Raw genomic sequence first — 16,763 nt, forward strand, 5'->3', positions numbered from 1 at the left:
CTCTGCGGCCACCGCGCCGGGCTGTGCTGGGAGCCACAACAATGCCATGATGTTTGGGAGACAGGAAGCCCCGGACTGGTCCCGAATGGAGGACTTCCTGTGTTTAAAGTTGCAGGAATATCCGCCGACCAGCCCAGTTCAATTGCAAACACGCGAACTAGGGAGAACGAATGGCTAATTCAGACCAGCTGGACTCTCCAGGGGTGGAACTGAGGATAAAATGAGAGGAATTCTTAGGAGCTTGGGCTATACATGAAGACTAGAGAGGCTGTGCCATTGTTAAAGGACACGATCGGTATAAATCCTGCTTCCAACTCTCCTTGGATGAGAAGTGAGTGGAACTAGATATTGAATAAGACTTGTCAATATCAGGTGATTTTTTTATTGCTTAAATTAGAAAGAGCCGTGCTCTTTAAAAAGAAGCCATACAAAGAATTATTTTGTTTGTTGAGTAAATTATACCACTTATCTGCAACTATGAGACTGCTAGCCTGTGAAAAAAAAGCTGTACCTCTTAGAGTGTCTCCCAGGATGGTTTCAAAGTGGAACTTCCAGGCCTTTCTAGAGGGTAAATCCAGTTGGTTGGGATTATGAACATGTAAAGGAATTTTTAATTTACACAGAATGCATTTTTGGGGAATTCATGAAAAACATTTAAAAGGTTGATGGTTCGTTTTGATTGAAGAAGTATGGGTAAGCCACTCAGCAGGCCAGACTGTTTAAGGCGGAACCCCACCTGCCTGGGGAAAGGAGAGGAAGAGGATGGCTATATAGAGGATTGCTATGTTCCACAGCGGTCTATATATGACACAATGAGGATAAATGAACAGATTGACCAGGGGTCAAAGCTTAATCAGACGTCAAAAAGCACCATGGAAAAGACGGAAGGAAGTACTATATCCAGCAATGGTACCTTAGGAGCAGCATCTAATGTTTTTGAGTCTAGAGCACCAGAAGGCAAAAAGCTAGATGAGCGAATAATATTTGATGCACTGAAGCTAAGCAGTGATGTGCAGAAGTTGGCACCTGTGCCACCCAGAAGGCGACCAAATGCAGAACGCAAAGACAATGTTAACAGGAGATCATGGAAGTCCTTCATGCCACCCAATTTCCCAGAATTTGCAGAAAGGATGGAAGCTTCTCTCAGTGAGGTTTCAGAAGCTGGTGCTTCAAATCCTTCCTTGCAAGAGAAGAAGGAATCCAGTTCTGCATTAACAGAAAGTTCTGGCCATTTGGGCAACAGGGAACCTCAGTTAGAATCAGTAACTCTGGAACATGTGTCCAAATCCATAGGCATTCCAGAAGTGCAGGATGTGAAAAATGTAAGTGGAGACTGCCAAGACTTCAGATTTCAGCAGCACAGTGAGAGCTCTCCCCATGAATTCCAGCCTCTAGAATCAGAAGCTGCAGCACCAAGTGGTAACACAGATCTAATGCAGGAACACAGATTCTCAAGTGCAACCTGGCCCAGAGCCATGAAAAGTCTGGCTAAGGGAGGCTTTAGAGAGAAGCAGCACCCCCTTGGGGACACAGCTTGCACTGTGGAAATGCCACCTCTCTCCCCTTGCCTGAGTGAAGAGCTGTTGGATCCAGAGGTGCATGTTCTCATAACCCCCAGCCTAAGAGAGAAAACGGAGTCTGAACTAAAGTTTGAGGAAGATGAGCGATGGATTATGATGGAGGCTGAGGAGGAGTGGGAGGAGGAGAAACTGTCAGAGAGAGGAAAGACTTTTCTAATGGCAGATGAGAAAAAGAACAGCCTGGTGGATATTTTTGAAGAAAGAGAACAAGCAAACACTGTAGCAGTGGTAGAGGATGGGTCCCATTGCTCGGCTGCTGTCTTGGAGACTTTAGACCACCTAGCTCTTGGTCATATTTGTTGCTCTGAAGACCTACAGCCAGCTGAGAACCACTTGGCTTCTGTTCTTGAGGATACACCTCTTGATTACAGTTATATTCTCACAGGTGAGAGTGCTATAGGTGAGCTGAAAAACAAAACTGCCCAGGAGCTAGAGGGCCTTGTTTCCAATTTAGAATACACTGTTGGTCCTGTCAATTCGGAGCAGCTCTCTGACACAGATTCAGTGCAGATGTTTCTTGAACTTGAAAAAGAATGTTTATGTGAAGAAGAAATAACTCCTCTAGTTGAGCTGGAGAACCAAGCTTCTGAAGGGCTGGCCCTATCCCAAGATACAGAAAATTCACTTGTAATTAGTAATTTTCCAGGGGCTGCCTTAGAAGAGGAACATGTAGACGTTTTAAATGTAAGGGTGAAAGGTGATAATACTGGATTGGATTGTGAATATTTTAATGCCCTGGATTCTTCTCAGGTGCCTAATGCTGTGGAACTTACTGCCCACTTTGATATCGTGAGGGACATTCCCACTGTTAGTGCGGAGTGTGAAAAAGTGCCTTTTAGCCCCGAGACTGCAGGGGAATTTAAGTTCAGACACCCAGCTGACCTGGAGTCACCGGGAAAGCTGGACCCAGGAGGATTGCCCAGCTCTGATTGCAGAGCTTCTCATGAAGAAAACCTATCAGCCTGTGAAGCTGAGCTAGCCAAAGAAAACGGCAGTTTGTTCCAGGTAGACTGCAGTCAGATTGAGGGGAATGTTGAGAGGTCCCCCCTCAGTTCTGCTTTTAGCTGTGAACTAACAGATATTATCTCAGGATCTGAAGTAGAGGTGTTATCATATGGTTCACATTTACTAACAGATGAGATTCATTTGGAAAATGAGGAAGGAGCTATTAATCAAGAAAACAGTCTGTCTTCCTTGGGAACTGTGGACCCTTGTGAGTTGTCCATGGACAAAGTTTATGGTGAGGCACAAGAGCTGGGTTATGAAGCCCAGCTTTTGGAGGACCAAGCCCTAGCACATTTTCATAGAGACTTCCCAGAGCAGGTCTTCCAGGATCTCCAGAGAAAGTCCCTAGAGTCAGAGATTCAGAGTCTGCACCTGCTGGATGGAGGACAGAGACATAGCAGTGATGGAGAGGGAACTGTGAATGACCTAAAGCCCAAGCTGAGTGGAGGGGAGACAGAAATGAGAGATTCAGAATCATTGCTAAATATCTTTATGGGGGAACAAGTTACCAAAGCTAGTAATACTGAACCAATTTTGGAGGAATGGATACCCATCCCAGAGAAACCTGCCCCAACTGCTGTAATGCCCACTGTAGGAGATGCCCTAGATGCTGCAGTGCCCACCCCAGAGGGAACTGCTGTAGCTGCTGTCACAGTGCCCTTTCCAGAGGAGGACATGCCAGTTGCTTCCGTGGTCACCATTGAGGCATATGTCCCAGCTGTTGCAGTGCCATCCACAGGGGAGGACATCCCAGAGGGCTCTGTCACCCCAGCTGCTCCAGAGGAGCCTGATACTGCAACTGTTAGAGTGCTCACCCCAGAGGAGCCTACAGCCCCAGCTGCTGCAGTGCCCACTCCAGAGGAGCCTACAGCCCCAGCTGCTGCAGTGCCCACTCCAGAGGAGCCTACAGCCCCAGCTGCTGCAGTGCCCACTCCAGAGGAGCCTACAGCCCCAGCTGCTGCAGTGCCCACTCCAGAGGAGCCTACAGCCCCAGCTGCTGCAGTGCCCACTCCAGAGGAGCCTACAGCCCCAGCTGCTGCAGTGCCCACTCCAGAGGAGCCTACAGCCCCAGCTGCTGCAGTGCCCACTCCAGAGGAGCCTACAGCCCCAGCTGCTGCAGTGCCCACTCCAGAGGAGCCTACAGCCCCAGCTGCTGCAGTGCCCACTCCAGAGGAGCCTACAGCCCCAGCTGCTGCAGTGCCCACTCCAGAGGAGCCTACAGCCCCAGCTGCTGCAGTGGTGCCCACCCAGGAGCCTACAGCCCCAGCTGCTGCAGTGCCCACCCCAGAGGAGCCTACAGCCCCAGCTGCTGCAGTGCCCACTCCAGAGGAGCCTACAGCCCCAGCTACTGCAGTGCCCACCTCAGAGGAACCTGTCCCCACAGTTGATAGTATGCCCACTCCCAAGGAGCCCCCTACTCTAGCTGCTGCAGAGCCTGCTATGGAGGAAGTGTTCCCTGCTGGTGTTCCCATCCTGGGAGATATTGTTCACACTGATTCAGTGCCTATATCAGAAGAAGGAACTCCTGTTCTAGGGGAGTCTTCCTCCACTGAAATGTGGATCAAGGGGAACCTTGATTCTCCAGCATTTGGGATAAAAGAGGTGACTGGCACAGTGCTGCATGGGAAAGTGCCTCTGGCTACAACTGATGGATTAAATTCAAATGAGGTAATTGTTGCTCATTTTGTTGGGGAGAATCTAGAGAGTAAAGGGAGATTTGCAAGTTCTCTGAATTGGTGGTGATTAGAAAGGCACAGGTAGTTCTTTCTTTGGTTCTCTTTGGGGCTTCTGGTATTTTCTGGTCTTTTTATTGAGTTTATGGGGGGAAATATGTCTTACTTTCACTTGGCAAAACTATAATTTGTTGTTGTTTTTTTTTCATTTAGAAATAACAAAAGCCTAAGGAAGACAGGGATGTATACAGTTGTTACTTTACATTTTGAAAAAAGGTTATTAGCAGGAATGGGTGACTCTTTTTTTGAAATTACAATAAGCATGTTCTTTGCCTAAATCAAATTGATCAGTGATTATCAGCAGTCACGTAGAGGCTAGGATATAGGTTTTGGAATGAGACCTGGGATATTTCTTAACCACTTTGGGAAAATTGGTTAGATGTCCTGAGTCTCCAGTTTCGTCATTTGTTAAGGCAGAACCCTGTGAATTTTGTGAGGATGAAATGCCATAACCCATTGAAATCATCAAGTGTATTAGATTTCAATCACTGTGAATATCCTCCCCCTTTCCCTTTCAAAGAGATATGTTGGTTAGTTGAAAGAATTCACCAAAGCATGTTGGGTTAAAGCAATATACAGATGTGCAAATTATGGTTTTTTAATATAAAAGCTGTTTATTAAAACCAAAATAAGTCATAATGTTTATGAAAAAGAGAGGTATTTCAGTCATCTTGTCAAACTTTGTGTCCTGAAGCAAGTCACTTTCCTTTTCTGTACCTCTTGTTTTTTAATCTCTAAAATAAGGGAGTTGGGCTAAATGTTCTCCTGGGTCTCCCTTAAAGATTTTTAAATTCTTAATGTTAGAGAACAGACTATGTTAGGAAGCTGTTGGGAACCAGTGTTCACATCTTTGAGCACTCCTAAGTCAAAGGAATTTGAGATCGGCAAATTCTAGAGTTCACTGCCCTGGTGTCGTTTGATCAGTGGTAAGCAGTGGAGTGAAGGAGTTAAAAGTTTAGTCCTGGCCAGGTGGCTCAGTTGGTTGGAGCATTGTCCTGTACACCAAGAAGTTGCAGGTTCGATTCTGAATCAGGGCACATACCTAGGTTGTGGATTGCATCCCATACAGGAGACAACCAATAAATCCTCAGGTGAAGATTAATTAAAAAAAAAAAAAATGAGCCATAACCGGTTTGGCTCAGTGGATAGAGAGTTGGCCTGCGGACTCAAGGGTCCCAGGTTCGATTCCGGTCAAGGGCATGTACCTTGGTTGCGGGCACATCCCCCGTAAGGGGTGTGCATGAGGCAGCTTATAGATTTTTCTCACTCATCGATGTTTCTAACTCTCTATTCCTCTCCCTTCCTCTCTGTAGAAAATCAATAAAATATATTTTTTTAAAAAATGAAAAGTTTAATATAATCTAATATAGCTAGGGGTTTCTGAGTGTGGAGGTGGTTTTGGTTTTACACTATCCTCAGGACCCAAATAGTACCTTCCTTGTAGTAGGCATTCACTGTTGATTGACTGACTGAATGAGTATTAATCTCCATGGATACTACAAGAAAGATGGGTTCTGCCCTGGTGGGTAGTTCAGTAGGTTAGAGCGTTGTTGCTATATGCCAGAGTTGCGGGTTTAATCCTTGGTCAGGGCACATTCAAGAATCAACCAATGAATGCATAAATAAGTGGTACAACAAATCGATGTTTCTTTCTGTCTGTCTATCTCCATCTCTCCCCCTCCCTCTCTCTCTCTCTCAAATCAATAAATAAAAAAATGGGAAAAAAGAAAGAAGGGTTGTTCTCTCATCCACTCCATTGTAGAACCTTTCAGGTCAGCCTTAGCTGGCTACAGTTCATTTAAACATGCAACTACCAGCAACAAAAAATCATTTTGACGGTGATCCATAAGCTGCCAATTTGCCACAGATCCCTCCTGGTGGTACCATCTTGGGCTTCACCAGTTATTTTGTAATGTATCATTCTATCAAATTAGAATGCATCACCTTTTAGATAGATGGGTTTGATTCAGTTTTCTGAGTTTTAGTGAATTTGGGATTAACACCAAGATCCCAGTGTCCTATCCAAAGTCACTGACTGGCATTATTAGTTATACAGAATATTTCTAGTGTAACGCCTGCAGCAGTAGTCAGTGAAATACAGAAACGAAATTTATAAGGAGCCAATCAAATCTGCATAAAAGAAAAAATTCAGGGAAACCCTTAATACCAGTCTCTGGGATCTCTGTTTCCCCATCTACAAAATGAGTAGATGGAGCTACATAATCTCTTAAGGATCCTTCTAGCTACAGTAGGTAGTCATTTCATGACATGTTCCTGTCATAAGTGACAGGAGAAGGAAATAATAGCCCAGCTGCAAGGTTGTTCATCACCTTTGAAGTATGGTTACTTTATGGAATATCTGGAAGCAAGATGCCTACATCTTTGTACAAAAGGAGAAATCTGCTCCATAGCCATAGCCAGGACTATTAACCAATAAGAATGTAGAGAGGCTATTTTGAAAGTATTTATTGAAACAAAATAAATGTCACTATAGAGTATACAAATCTTGCTAAATTGATTTTTTTTTAAATATATTTTATTGATTTTCTACAGAGAGGAAGGGAGAGAGATAGAGAGTTAGAAACATCGATGAGAGAGGAACATCGATCAGCTGCCTCCTGCACATCTCCTACTGGGGATGTGCCCGCAACCCAGGTACATGCCCTTGACCCGAATCGAACCTGGGACCTTTCAGTCTGCAAGCCGACGCTCTATCCACTGAGCCAAACCGGTTTCGGCGCTAAATTGATTTTTAAAAAGTTTTTCCAAGATGAAAACTGTATGGATTTCATTTCTTCCAACAGGGTTTCTAGAGGAAATTGAACCTATCATTTTTTACATAAACACTTAGAACTCGACAAGTGATTGTTTTCAGAATGTGATCTACAGTGACCTGCTTTAGATCCTCTGTGTATGTATGTACAAATGTATGCGTGTATACATGGTTTAAGTAGATGTAAGCTTTTTAATAGCAATAATGAGAATTTGGTAAAGAAGCAAAATGTCAGAATTTGTTTGCTATTTCTATAGTGGGATCTAGGCCCACTGAGAGCAATGTGTAGTTACTTAAATGCTCTTCTCATTTGTAGACTTCCTTAGTCTTATTTCCAATCACTGGGGAAGAAATAAACCTTTTGTATAAAATAGGGGTTCTATAAAATTAAAACTTGCCCAAAAAGTCTTTAAGCAAAAATTGGAGAGCCCCAGAATCTCCGTTCAGTGTTTGAATGCTTAACCGATAAGCAGAACCTTCATGGATTTGTTTGCTTTCCCTAATACTATTTCTATACAATGATTCATTTATTCATTGAATAAGGAATAAGAGAGAGATTGAATTTCAATTGTGGTGTCAGGGAAAGGATTTTAAAACTAAACCTAAAGGATAAATAGAAGTTACTTAGCAAAGAATCAGAGGGAAGAACATCCCAGACAAAGGAAATGGAAGCTGGGAAGAAGTTGGCATGTTAGAACTAAAAGACCAAGGGGCCAGGCCACAGCGACCAAGGGTTCTGAGAGTGCCTTGAAGTGAATCTAAAGAGAGGATGCAGTGACTGAGAAAGACATCCTCAAAAGTATCATACTCGCGTCGGCCTGCGGACTGAAAGGTCCCAGGTTCGATTCCGGTCAAGGGCATGTACCTTGGTTGTGGGCACATCCCCAGTGGGGAATGTGCAGGAGGCAGCTGATCGATGTTTCTCTCTCATCGATGTTTCTAACTCTCTATCCCTCTCCCTTCCTCTCTGTAAAAAATCAATAAAATATATTTTTAAAAAAGTATCATACTTTAGCCCTAGCCAGTTTGGCTCAATGGATAGAGCGTTGACCTGCGGACTAAAGAGTCCCAGGTTCGAATCCGGGCAAGGGTTCATGCCTGGGTTGCTGGCTTGATCCCCAGAGGGGGGCATGAAGGAGGCAGCTGATCAATGATTCTCTCTCATCATTGATGTTTCTAGCTCTCCCTCTCCCTTCCTCTCTCTAAAATCAATAAACACATTTTTTCTTTTAATCACACTGGCTACTGTGTGTAGAATGGATTTAAGAAATCAAGGACAGTAGAGAGGCCTGCTAGGCTACTGCAATTATCCAGGTTGCTTGGACTAGAGGGATGTAAGTAGATTTGAAGACAGTTGGATGGATTCAAGATATATTTTAGAGGTAGAATCAACAAGACCTGACAATGGCCTCTATTTTAAGAGGGAGGGAGAGGAGATATTAAGGATGGCTTCTAGGTTCTGGTTTGTGCGACTGAGTGGATGGGGACAGTAGTATATTGTTGATTTAGGGAAGAACAGGTTTGGGGGTGGGGGGAGTAGGAAGTACTGTTCAGTTTTGGAATGGTTAGGTTCAAGATGCCTGTGAGTCATTTGCATGGCAATGTTAAGAAAGTAGTTGGATATACATTTTTAAAATCATAAGCATTTATCACGATTAACATTTAAAGCCATAGGAGTAGATAGAATTGCCTAGACGAGAGTATAGAATGAGAAGAGGGCCCAGGACTGACATTCTTCCCTCATCCCCACCCCAGACACTAACATTTGGAGGTGTAGAAGAGAAAGAGGAAGAGAGCAAAGGACATCAAAAAGGATCAGTCAGGATGAAAACTGAGAGAATATGGTATTACCAAAGATAAAGGTGTTTTAAGATATTCTTTGGGAAATTTTCTGTTTTATGTCTCTGTTGTATCTTACGTACATCGTGCAGTAATTTTTACTAGTGTTCTGCTGTGGGAAATGTCTGCCAGCTCTGGTTAGTTAATAATATGGCACAGTCCTATTGAAATACTAAGGAGTAGGAATTTTAATGTGTCTAAAAGCACTGAGTTTGCAAAACAGCTTTATTTGAGAGTTGAGAGAAGGGAGCAAGTGTTTTTCAAATTTACTTTCTTTAATATTCTGTTCACTTGTATTCAAAATAAATATTTAGGTAGCATTTACTTAGAAGTGCTTTCATATATTTTTAACTTTCTGAAAAAAGATGAGAAAAATACCCGTATCTGTCAACACAGTCCATAGAAAGGAGGTAGGAAACAAAGGAAGAAATTTAATGCTTCTATAGGAAATATTCATACACAAAGTAAATTCAAATTTCAATAACAGAATTAGCTGTTATATAAAAGAGATTAAGATACTTACTTTTCTGTGCCATTCACCTCATTATCCAATAGAATTTCTTGCCAAAGTGGATCTCTTCTCTATCTGTGCTTAAGTATAGTAGGCACTAGCCACACGTGGCTGTTGATCACATGCAATGTGGTTAGTGTGACTGAGGAACCGGATTGTTAGTTAAATAGCCACATGGAGTTGCTGGCTACCATATTAAGACCGCACAGAAAGAATATAAATGTCACTCGTAGTGTGAGACAAGATTTGATTGTTCAGTGGACTGGACATCCTTCCTCTGTATCTTTGGCTGTCTGCTTTCGTTGCTTTTCCAACCCCAACCCCACCACCACCATTTTCTTGCACCCAAGCAGTTAAAACATGGAAGTTTTGTTTTGTCTTTTTCCCCTCTGCTCTGACTTTTCTTCAGTGAAAACATCTTTAATACAAAATGGAATCATGGCACTTGCTTTTTCTGGGAACCACGTTGTTGTGGGGAGATAGTCATTTTTAGCTGAACTGCCTTGTAGTGTTGCCTAACAAAATATGGTGTAATCAAATTATAGTATAAAATGAAGCCCACTGGTAATTTCCTTTGTAACCTTCCTTTTTAGTGTCCCCTGGGGCTTTCCCTCCCTGGTGACTCACTTATCCAGCCATAGACCATTCTTTCTAGAATCAGTTTCCTAATCTTAGTGTGATCTGTGGTCTCATATAGACCAGAATTAGTCTTATCCAAGGTTAAGGAATTCTTTTTCACATTTATTTTGTTCTCTTCTATTTTCTGTCATCCTTCAGTCTTCATTGACTCGCCTGTCTTACTGAAACTGAAGGAACTTTTTGTGGAAGAAAAAAGGGTGGGAAAATATCCAGATTGGTGAAATATGGCTGATTTTTATCCTCTGATGATTGAAAGAAATCTGATCTTAGGGACAAATATTTATTTCATTATTTTCCTTAAAGTGGCAAAAGTATTATTCTTTCCTCCTTGGTTCCTTTAGAAACCTCTAAGTCATAATGGAGTGTAACTGCAGTAGAAACATGCACATTGCCTGTTACACTTGTTCACATTGTTTTAAAATGCTGATGTTTTGTGGTAACATGGATATGTAGTGTCATTTTAAAAATATTTTATTTATATCTGCATCTTACTCAGAGTTATGTATCTGAAGTTGTTAAGGACATTTCCCAGGATTGGCCCGTTTCCCTTTGTAATTAGAGAAATACTGTTTCAAGATTATTGTCTGTGTGTGGTCTGTGGCCCTGGAACAAAATGGAGTTAAATGGCCACAGGGGGATTAAGCTAAGAGGTTGGCATTTTTCATACTGTTAATATGTTTTGGCTAATTGAGTTATTAGTCCTAGTCAGAGAAGAGCATTGCATATATCAGTGGTCACTTAAAGCTTTTCCCCAAGGTATTTTTAATCTAAATAGTAGTCATTTGGTATCATTCTTCCTTTTCGGATTGATATATATATACATCACATTTACTTATTTCTTCAGGCTGATGCTTCTCTCTTCTCTATTGATTTTTACTTTAAAAATTAAGCAAACAGATTAAAGAGGGGGAAAAAACCATGAGTCTCCATTGGGTTAAAGACCTAAGTAGTGCGATAGCTCTGTAATTACTTGTCCATAGGCAGTCATACTGAAATATGAAACTACACCCGGCAGGTGTGGCTCAGTGGTTGAGCATCGACCCATGAACCAGGAGGTCCAAGTTCAATTCCTAGACAGGGCACATGGCCGGGGTTTCAGACTCAATCCCTGGTAGAGGACATGCAAGGGGCAGCCTATCAGTGATTTCTGCCATCATTATGGCATTTCATGTCATCTTCTGAAAGAGAGAAAAGAAATATGAAACCACGTGTTTCTTTAATAGTTTCTTATAAAAATGGCTTGTTTTCACTTTTTATTCTTGCCCTCCTTTGTTAAATCATATATTTCCCCAAAATAACCTGTCGCTGTAGTATAGAGGGTCTGTTTGCCTTGAGATTAAATCTTCTTTGGCTTATAATTATCTAGATGTTTCAGAAAGAACAGGTGGATCCTCTTCAGATGAAATTACAGCAGGTGAATGGACTTGGCCAGGGATTGATTCAGAGTGCTGGAAAAAACTGTGATGTGCAGGGTTTGGAACATGACATGGAAGAGATCAATGCTCGATGGAACACACTGAATAAAAAGGTAAGTGGTAGGGGGAGGGCAGGAAGTAACAAGTACACTGGGAATGGAGGACAAAGAAAAGGGACATCTAAATATAAGGTTTCCCTGAACATAAATAAAAATTTAGCAGTTGCAATCTGTAGTTACGTAAAGGGGTCAGTAGTAATTTAAAAAGCTCCCTTCTTATAATGAGCCTCCATGTCTGTGATACAGGTTGCACAAAGAATTGCACAACTACAGGAGGCTTTGTTGCATTGTGGGAAATTTCAAGATGCCTTGGAGCCATTGCTCAGCTGGTTGGCAGACACTGAGGAGCTCATAGCCAATCAGAAACCTCCATCTGCTGAGTATAAAGTGGTGAAAGCACAGATCCAAGAACAGAAGGTAAGTGAGAATGTTGAGACAGTGAATTGTAACAGCCGCAGAGAATGGCAGACAACACATTTGCTTATAGTTTAAGGAGCATGGGAGGGAGTTTTAGTAAAATCCTCACATACTTTGTGTGATCCTGAAAAGAAAGTAGGAATTTATTTTTATCATCTTACCTTAATGTACTAGCTTACTGTGGCATGTATTAGACTGAATAATCCTATCTAATAAAGACAGATTATGCAAATTGACTGTCACACTGTCACAAAAGATGGTGGCACCCAGCCCCCCAGTCCTTTCAGCCCCGCCAGGGGTGGCAGGCTCGTGGTGCAGCCAGACCTGCCCTCAGCCCCCCAGCTGCCCAGGGCGGGTCCGAGGCGCAGGCAACCAGGGCCGGCAGAGGCTTGCGCTGCCGGCAGTGGCAGCAGCAGAGGGGTGATGGGGGCATCGCCTTCCCCTGATCGCCGGGTCACCTCCCGCCCCTGAGGGCTCCCGGACTGTGAGAGGGGGCAGGCCAGGCTGAGGGACCCCCCTCTCCAGTGCATGAATTTTCATGCACCGGGCCTCTAGTTTTACATATCCATGTATCCTATTTCAACATTTCAGTCATACCTTTATCTTAAAAATGTTTTTGGTGTTTTCAGAGTCAGCGATATTCTAAATAATGGATATATCATGTATAATGTTTAATCTAGATATGGGGTTTTTTGGGCTTAATTTTAATTTCAGTGTATTTTTCTCCTAGTTCAAAGTAAGTTTCCTCTTAGTTGCATAATGGCAGTTCATTGCTCTATTTAAAAACTTAACCCTACCAGACCGCTGTACCAATTTTCCAGTAATTTCCAAATCTGCCGCTATACAGCTGTACCTAATTTTCGGTACTTTGCCTAGACCTATTTTCTACAGTGTTTCCAAGTTCCATCTTATTCTAACCAGTTGTTTGCATGTAACTAACATTTTTCTATATCATGTTGGTTTTTTCTCTTTAATGCTCAGGAGCCCAGGTATAGGGGACAGTTAGGTTCAGGGCCTCAGGTCTGGTATGGTTAAGTGTATGAAAAGTTCATATGGATAGTAGGAACTATTCTGTATATCTTACGTTTTTGCCTCAAGGTGGAAAAAAAAAAACCTGTTATTCAAGTAAGCTTAGGATTTAGTGGGGTTGGGATTTGGGATTTTTTGTTTGTTTGTTTATTCTTAAAGTGACCCCATGTTATCACTTTTCATTCTCTTTAAACATGTTTAAAATAGTTGCTCCAGCGACTCCTAGATGATCGAAAGGCCACAGTAGACATGCTTCAAGCAGAAGGAGGCAGAATCGCCCAGTCAGCTGAGCTGGCTGACAGAGAGAAAATCACTGGACAGTTGGAGAATCTGGAACGTAGATGGACTGGACTACTCAGCAAGGCAGCAGCCAGGTAACGCCAGGGTGATTCTGAGACTGGGTCAGAGGAGGTTTGTTGTGTCCTGTTATTTACTTGCTGTCACTGAGGTGCTCTCAAAGCTCCTGGATGCTTCATACAGTGCTTTGGAAGATGTGGAACGGCTTCTATCTTGAAAAGGGATACATTCTTAGAGGTGATGCTCATAATAAAAAAACTCAGAAATGAGCCTTAACTCCTGCATACATTTCTCAGAACTGGAAGATTCATTGCTCTGTCTTATTCTGCTGCAGATAGTCGTGGTTCCAAACGACAAGACGCAGACTCCTACAACCCAGCCACTTATTTTCTGAGTGTTTGAAACAGATCTTTTCCCTTCATATTTATAAATAATGTTTTTGATACTTGGAATTAAAATTTATACTATTTCTTTTCTGTCAGCTTATTCTAATATTAGATGTATTCGCATCGAGGAGCAAGTCTGTGGTTCTGTTAAATGTGTGCATTCAAGAAATGCATGAACTTTACTTCAGTAAATGGCCAAAAGACAGGCCTCCACAGTAGTGCTTTCTCTTTCCACAGCTCTTAGTTCCCCAGTGTCACTTGAGCTTAAGTCATATGGATGTCTTTACTTTTAGCATATACAGTTCCCAGTTTTAAAAATAAACGCTAGCTAAGTAGAAATCATTATGAGAGTAATAGAGTTGATCATTTATTATTGTAACCTTTCAGTTGTCTAGATAGCCAGTGGCAATCTTCAAGTAACTTCCTCTTCAGTCTCTTCTACCTGCTTTTGGCTTACTTCTTTCTTTCTCTTAAATTTTTATTTATTGATTTGAGAGAGAGGAAGGGGGAGAGCGAGAACAAGAGAGAAATACCAGCCTATTGTTCCACTTATTTATGCATTCATTGGTTGCCTCTTGTATGTGCCCTGACCGGGAATTGAACCCACAACCTTGGTGCATGGGGACAATGCTCCCATCAACTGAGTTACCCGGCAAGGGCTGGCTGACTTATTTCTTATCTGAGTTTTGCAACTCAGATACTTATTTTTACTTTCAGACTGCACTGCTTTTCTTCTCTCTCTCTGTACATTTTCACCAATATTGCCATTAATCTTCCAGTTACCTAGGCTTAAAACCCCACCCAATTGTTACCCTTCTCACCTGCCCCAACTTTGTGTCTCACACCTACCAGGATGCTAAATTCTATTTATTTTACTTCTACAGTGTCTTCCCAGTCACATACCTCAGTTCATGACTTAATGCGTTTTCACTTGTGCTAGTTCACATGAGTAGCTCGTCTGAGGTAGCTTCCAAACTAATCACTCATCACTCTACTGTCACTTACCCTCAGGCCTTTGCCTCTTTGCATGCTCAAAGACATTTAATGACTCCCTGTTGCCTATAAATAAAATCTAAACTATTTAACCCAACGTTCAAAGCTTTCTACTATTTGGCCTTAACCTACCTTTCTTAGTTTTCACTATTCTTCTTAGTCCTTATATTGTAGGTAAAGAAAATCCTATTTTGTTCTCCAGTATCTTCTGTCAGTTTCCTCATTCTGTCTTGGCTGGTGGTTCTGCATCTTCCATGAAATACTTTTGGCCATCTTCCCTTCTGTAAAGCTTTTCCTTATTCCTCAAGCATGAATAACCTCACCTTCCTCCTAACTGTCATAACTCTTTATCAGTGCCTGTACTGTTATGGTCATTACTTTATATAGTGCTTATCTCCCAAGTCCATAAGTTCACTAAAGTGATGATTTGTTTCTAATGTATCTTTTTATGACTCATCTTCTACCCCACCCAGTTTTATCCTCCAAGCCTAGCACAGTTTCTAGGCCATTATTTTAAAGAAAAATGCCAAGAGCAGCTTCATTTGTTAAAAGACTTTTATTTCAATTTTTAATACTGGATGATTTTTAATGCCTCTAAATTATTTTAGCTATTCTCTTTGCTACTCTAAGTCTTGTGTACATTGAGTTCTTCAAACTTTCAGATTCAAAATTAGAGATGAGTCAGAAAGACATAGAAATTATTTGCAATTCTAGTTTGATATCAATCTTTAAAATAATGTTTAGTTATATTAAAGATATTTTGAAGGCTGGCATAAATAAGAAAGGAAATCTATACTTTATATTGACACTTAAAAATGGCATCTAAAAATACATTTTCCTTTATATTCAAACATAATTGAATATCCAGATAATTAAAATGGCAACTATTTATATTTAAACCATTTCTTATTAAAATAAGTTTGTCCAGGCTCTTGCTGGGTAGCTCAGTTGGTGAGAGCATCATCCCGATACACCAAGGTTGCGGGTTTGATCTCCGGTCAGGGCACATACAAGAATCAACCAATGAATACATAAATAGTGGAACAATAAATCACGCCCTAACCGGTTTGGCTCAGCGGATAGAGCATCGGCCTGCGGACTGAAGGGTCCCAGGTTCGATTCCGGTCAAGGGCGTGTACCTTAGTTGCGGGCACATCCCCAGTGGGGGGTGTGCAGGAGGCAGCTGATCAATGTTTTTCTCTCATTGATGTTTCTAACTCTATCCCTCTCCCTTTCTCTCTGTAAAAAAATCAATAAAATATATTTTTTTTAAAAATCAATGTTTACCTTTCTCTCTCTAAAAATCAATTTAAACACACACACACACACACACACACACAGTTTGTCCATAGGACCTGGCACAAAGTAACTGCTCAATAAAGGTTTGCCGAACTAAAGTGCATCGTATGCTCTTGGGCCTTTTCAAATGTGACGTAGCATTTATCTGTTCTTAATGATTCAAAGTCATCACTATGCCTTTATTATTAATCTGTATGCTAATATAGTTCTGTGGTTGTTCTCCTTATTAGACTGCCTCCAATATTCAGGCTTCCTCTCCCCTTTGTAATCTGTTTTTAATCTATAGGAAACTTGAAATCCAAGCTAAGTATGGATATTATATAAAATAAAATTTAAGATTCCAAGTGAGCTATATAAAGTCCATAGTTCTGCCATTTGTGTTGGCACATTTAGCTAGTCTGGGTTTTTTGTTTTTTTTCTTAAATCTGGATTCAAAGTTATGTTCTGGGGCTTGAAGTTACTAGAAGCCTCACTGGATTAGGGAGGCAGGAAGGGAGTTCTAGTTCATAGTCTGCCTTCGAATTTCAGATGCTCTCTTCTCTTCGCTCATAAGTGAAGGTAGTAGTGACAGAGGGAAAAATGAGGACTGGTGATTTTTCGACTTGTTTAAACTTTATTTTATTTTATTTTTTTAATTAAATCTTTATTCAGATTATTACATTGGTTCCTCTTTTTTCCCACCATAACTCCCCTCCACCCAGTTCCCACCCCACCCTCCGCCCTCACTCCCCACCCACTGTCCTCATCCATAGGTGCACGATTATTGTCCAATCTCTTCCTGCACCCCC

At 41.7% G+C, this 16,763-nt stretch overlaps 1 protein-coding gene across 21 annotated transcripts in view; it reads left to right on the plus strand.

Annotated features, from left to right (window-relative positions):
* The window catches only part of MACF1 (microtubule-actin crosslinking factor 1), a 344,123-nt gene that overhangs the window by 274,872 nt on the left and 52,488 nt on the right, over nucleotides 1-16,763 (plus strand). For all 21 annotated transcript variants that reach the window (XM_014541584.1, XM_014541592.1, XM_014541587.1 and 18 more), the window contains 3 exons: nucleotides 11,447-11,608; nucleotides 11,801-11,971; nucleotides 13,208-13,374. In XM_014541584.1, coding sequence (XP_014397070.1) covers nucleotides 11,447-11,608; nucleotides 11,801-11,971; nucleotides 13,208-13,374 — 500 coding nt within the window. The remainder of the gene's footprint in view (nucleotides 1-11,446; nucleotides 11,609-11,800; nucleotides 11,972-13,207; nucleotides 13,375-16,763) is intronic.

The sequence above is a fragment of the Myotis brandtii genome, unplaced genomic scaffold (assembly GCF_000412655.1).
Source record: "Myotis brandtii unplaced genomic scaffold, ASM41265v1 scaffold274, whole genome shotgun sequence".
In the NCBI taxonomy this organism is placed as follows: Eukaryota; Metazoa; Chordata; class Mammalia; order Chiroptera; family Vespertilionidae; genus Myotis; species Myotis brandtii.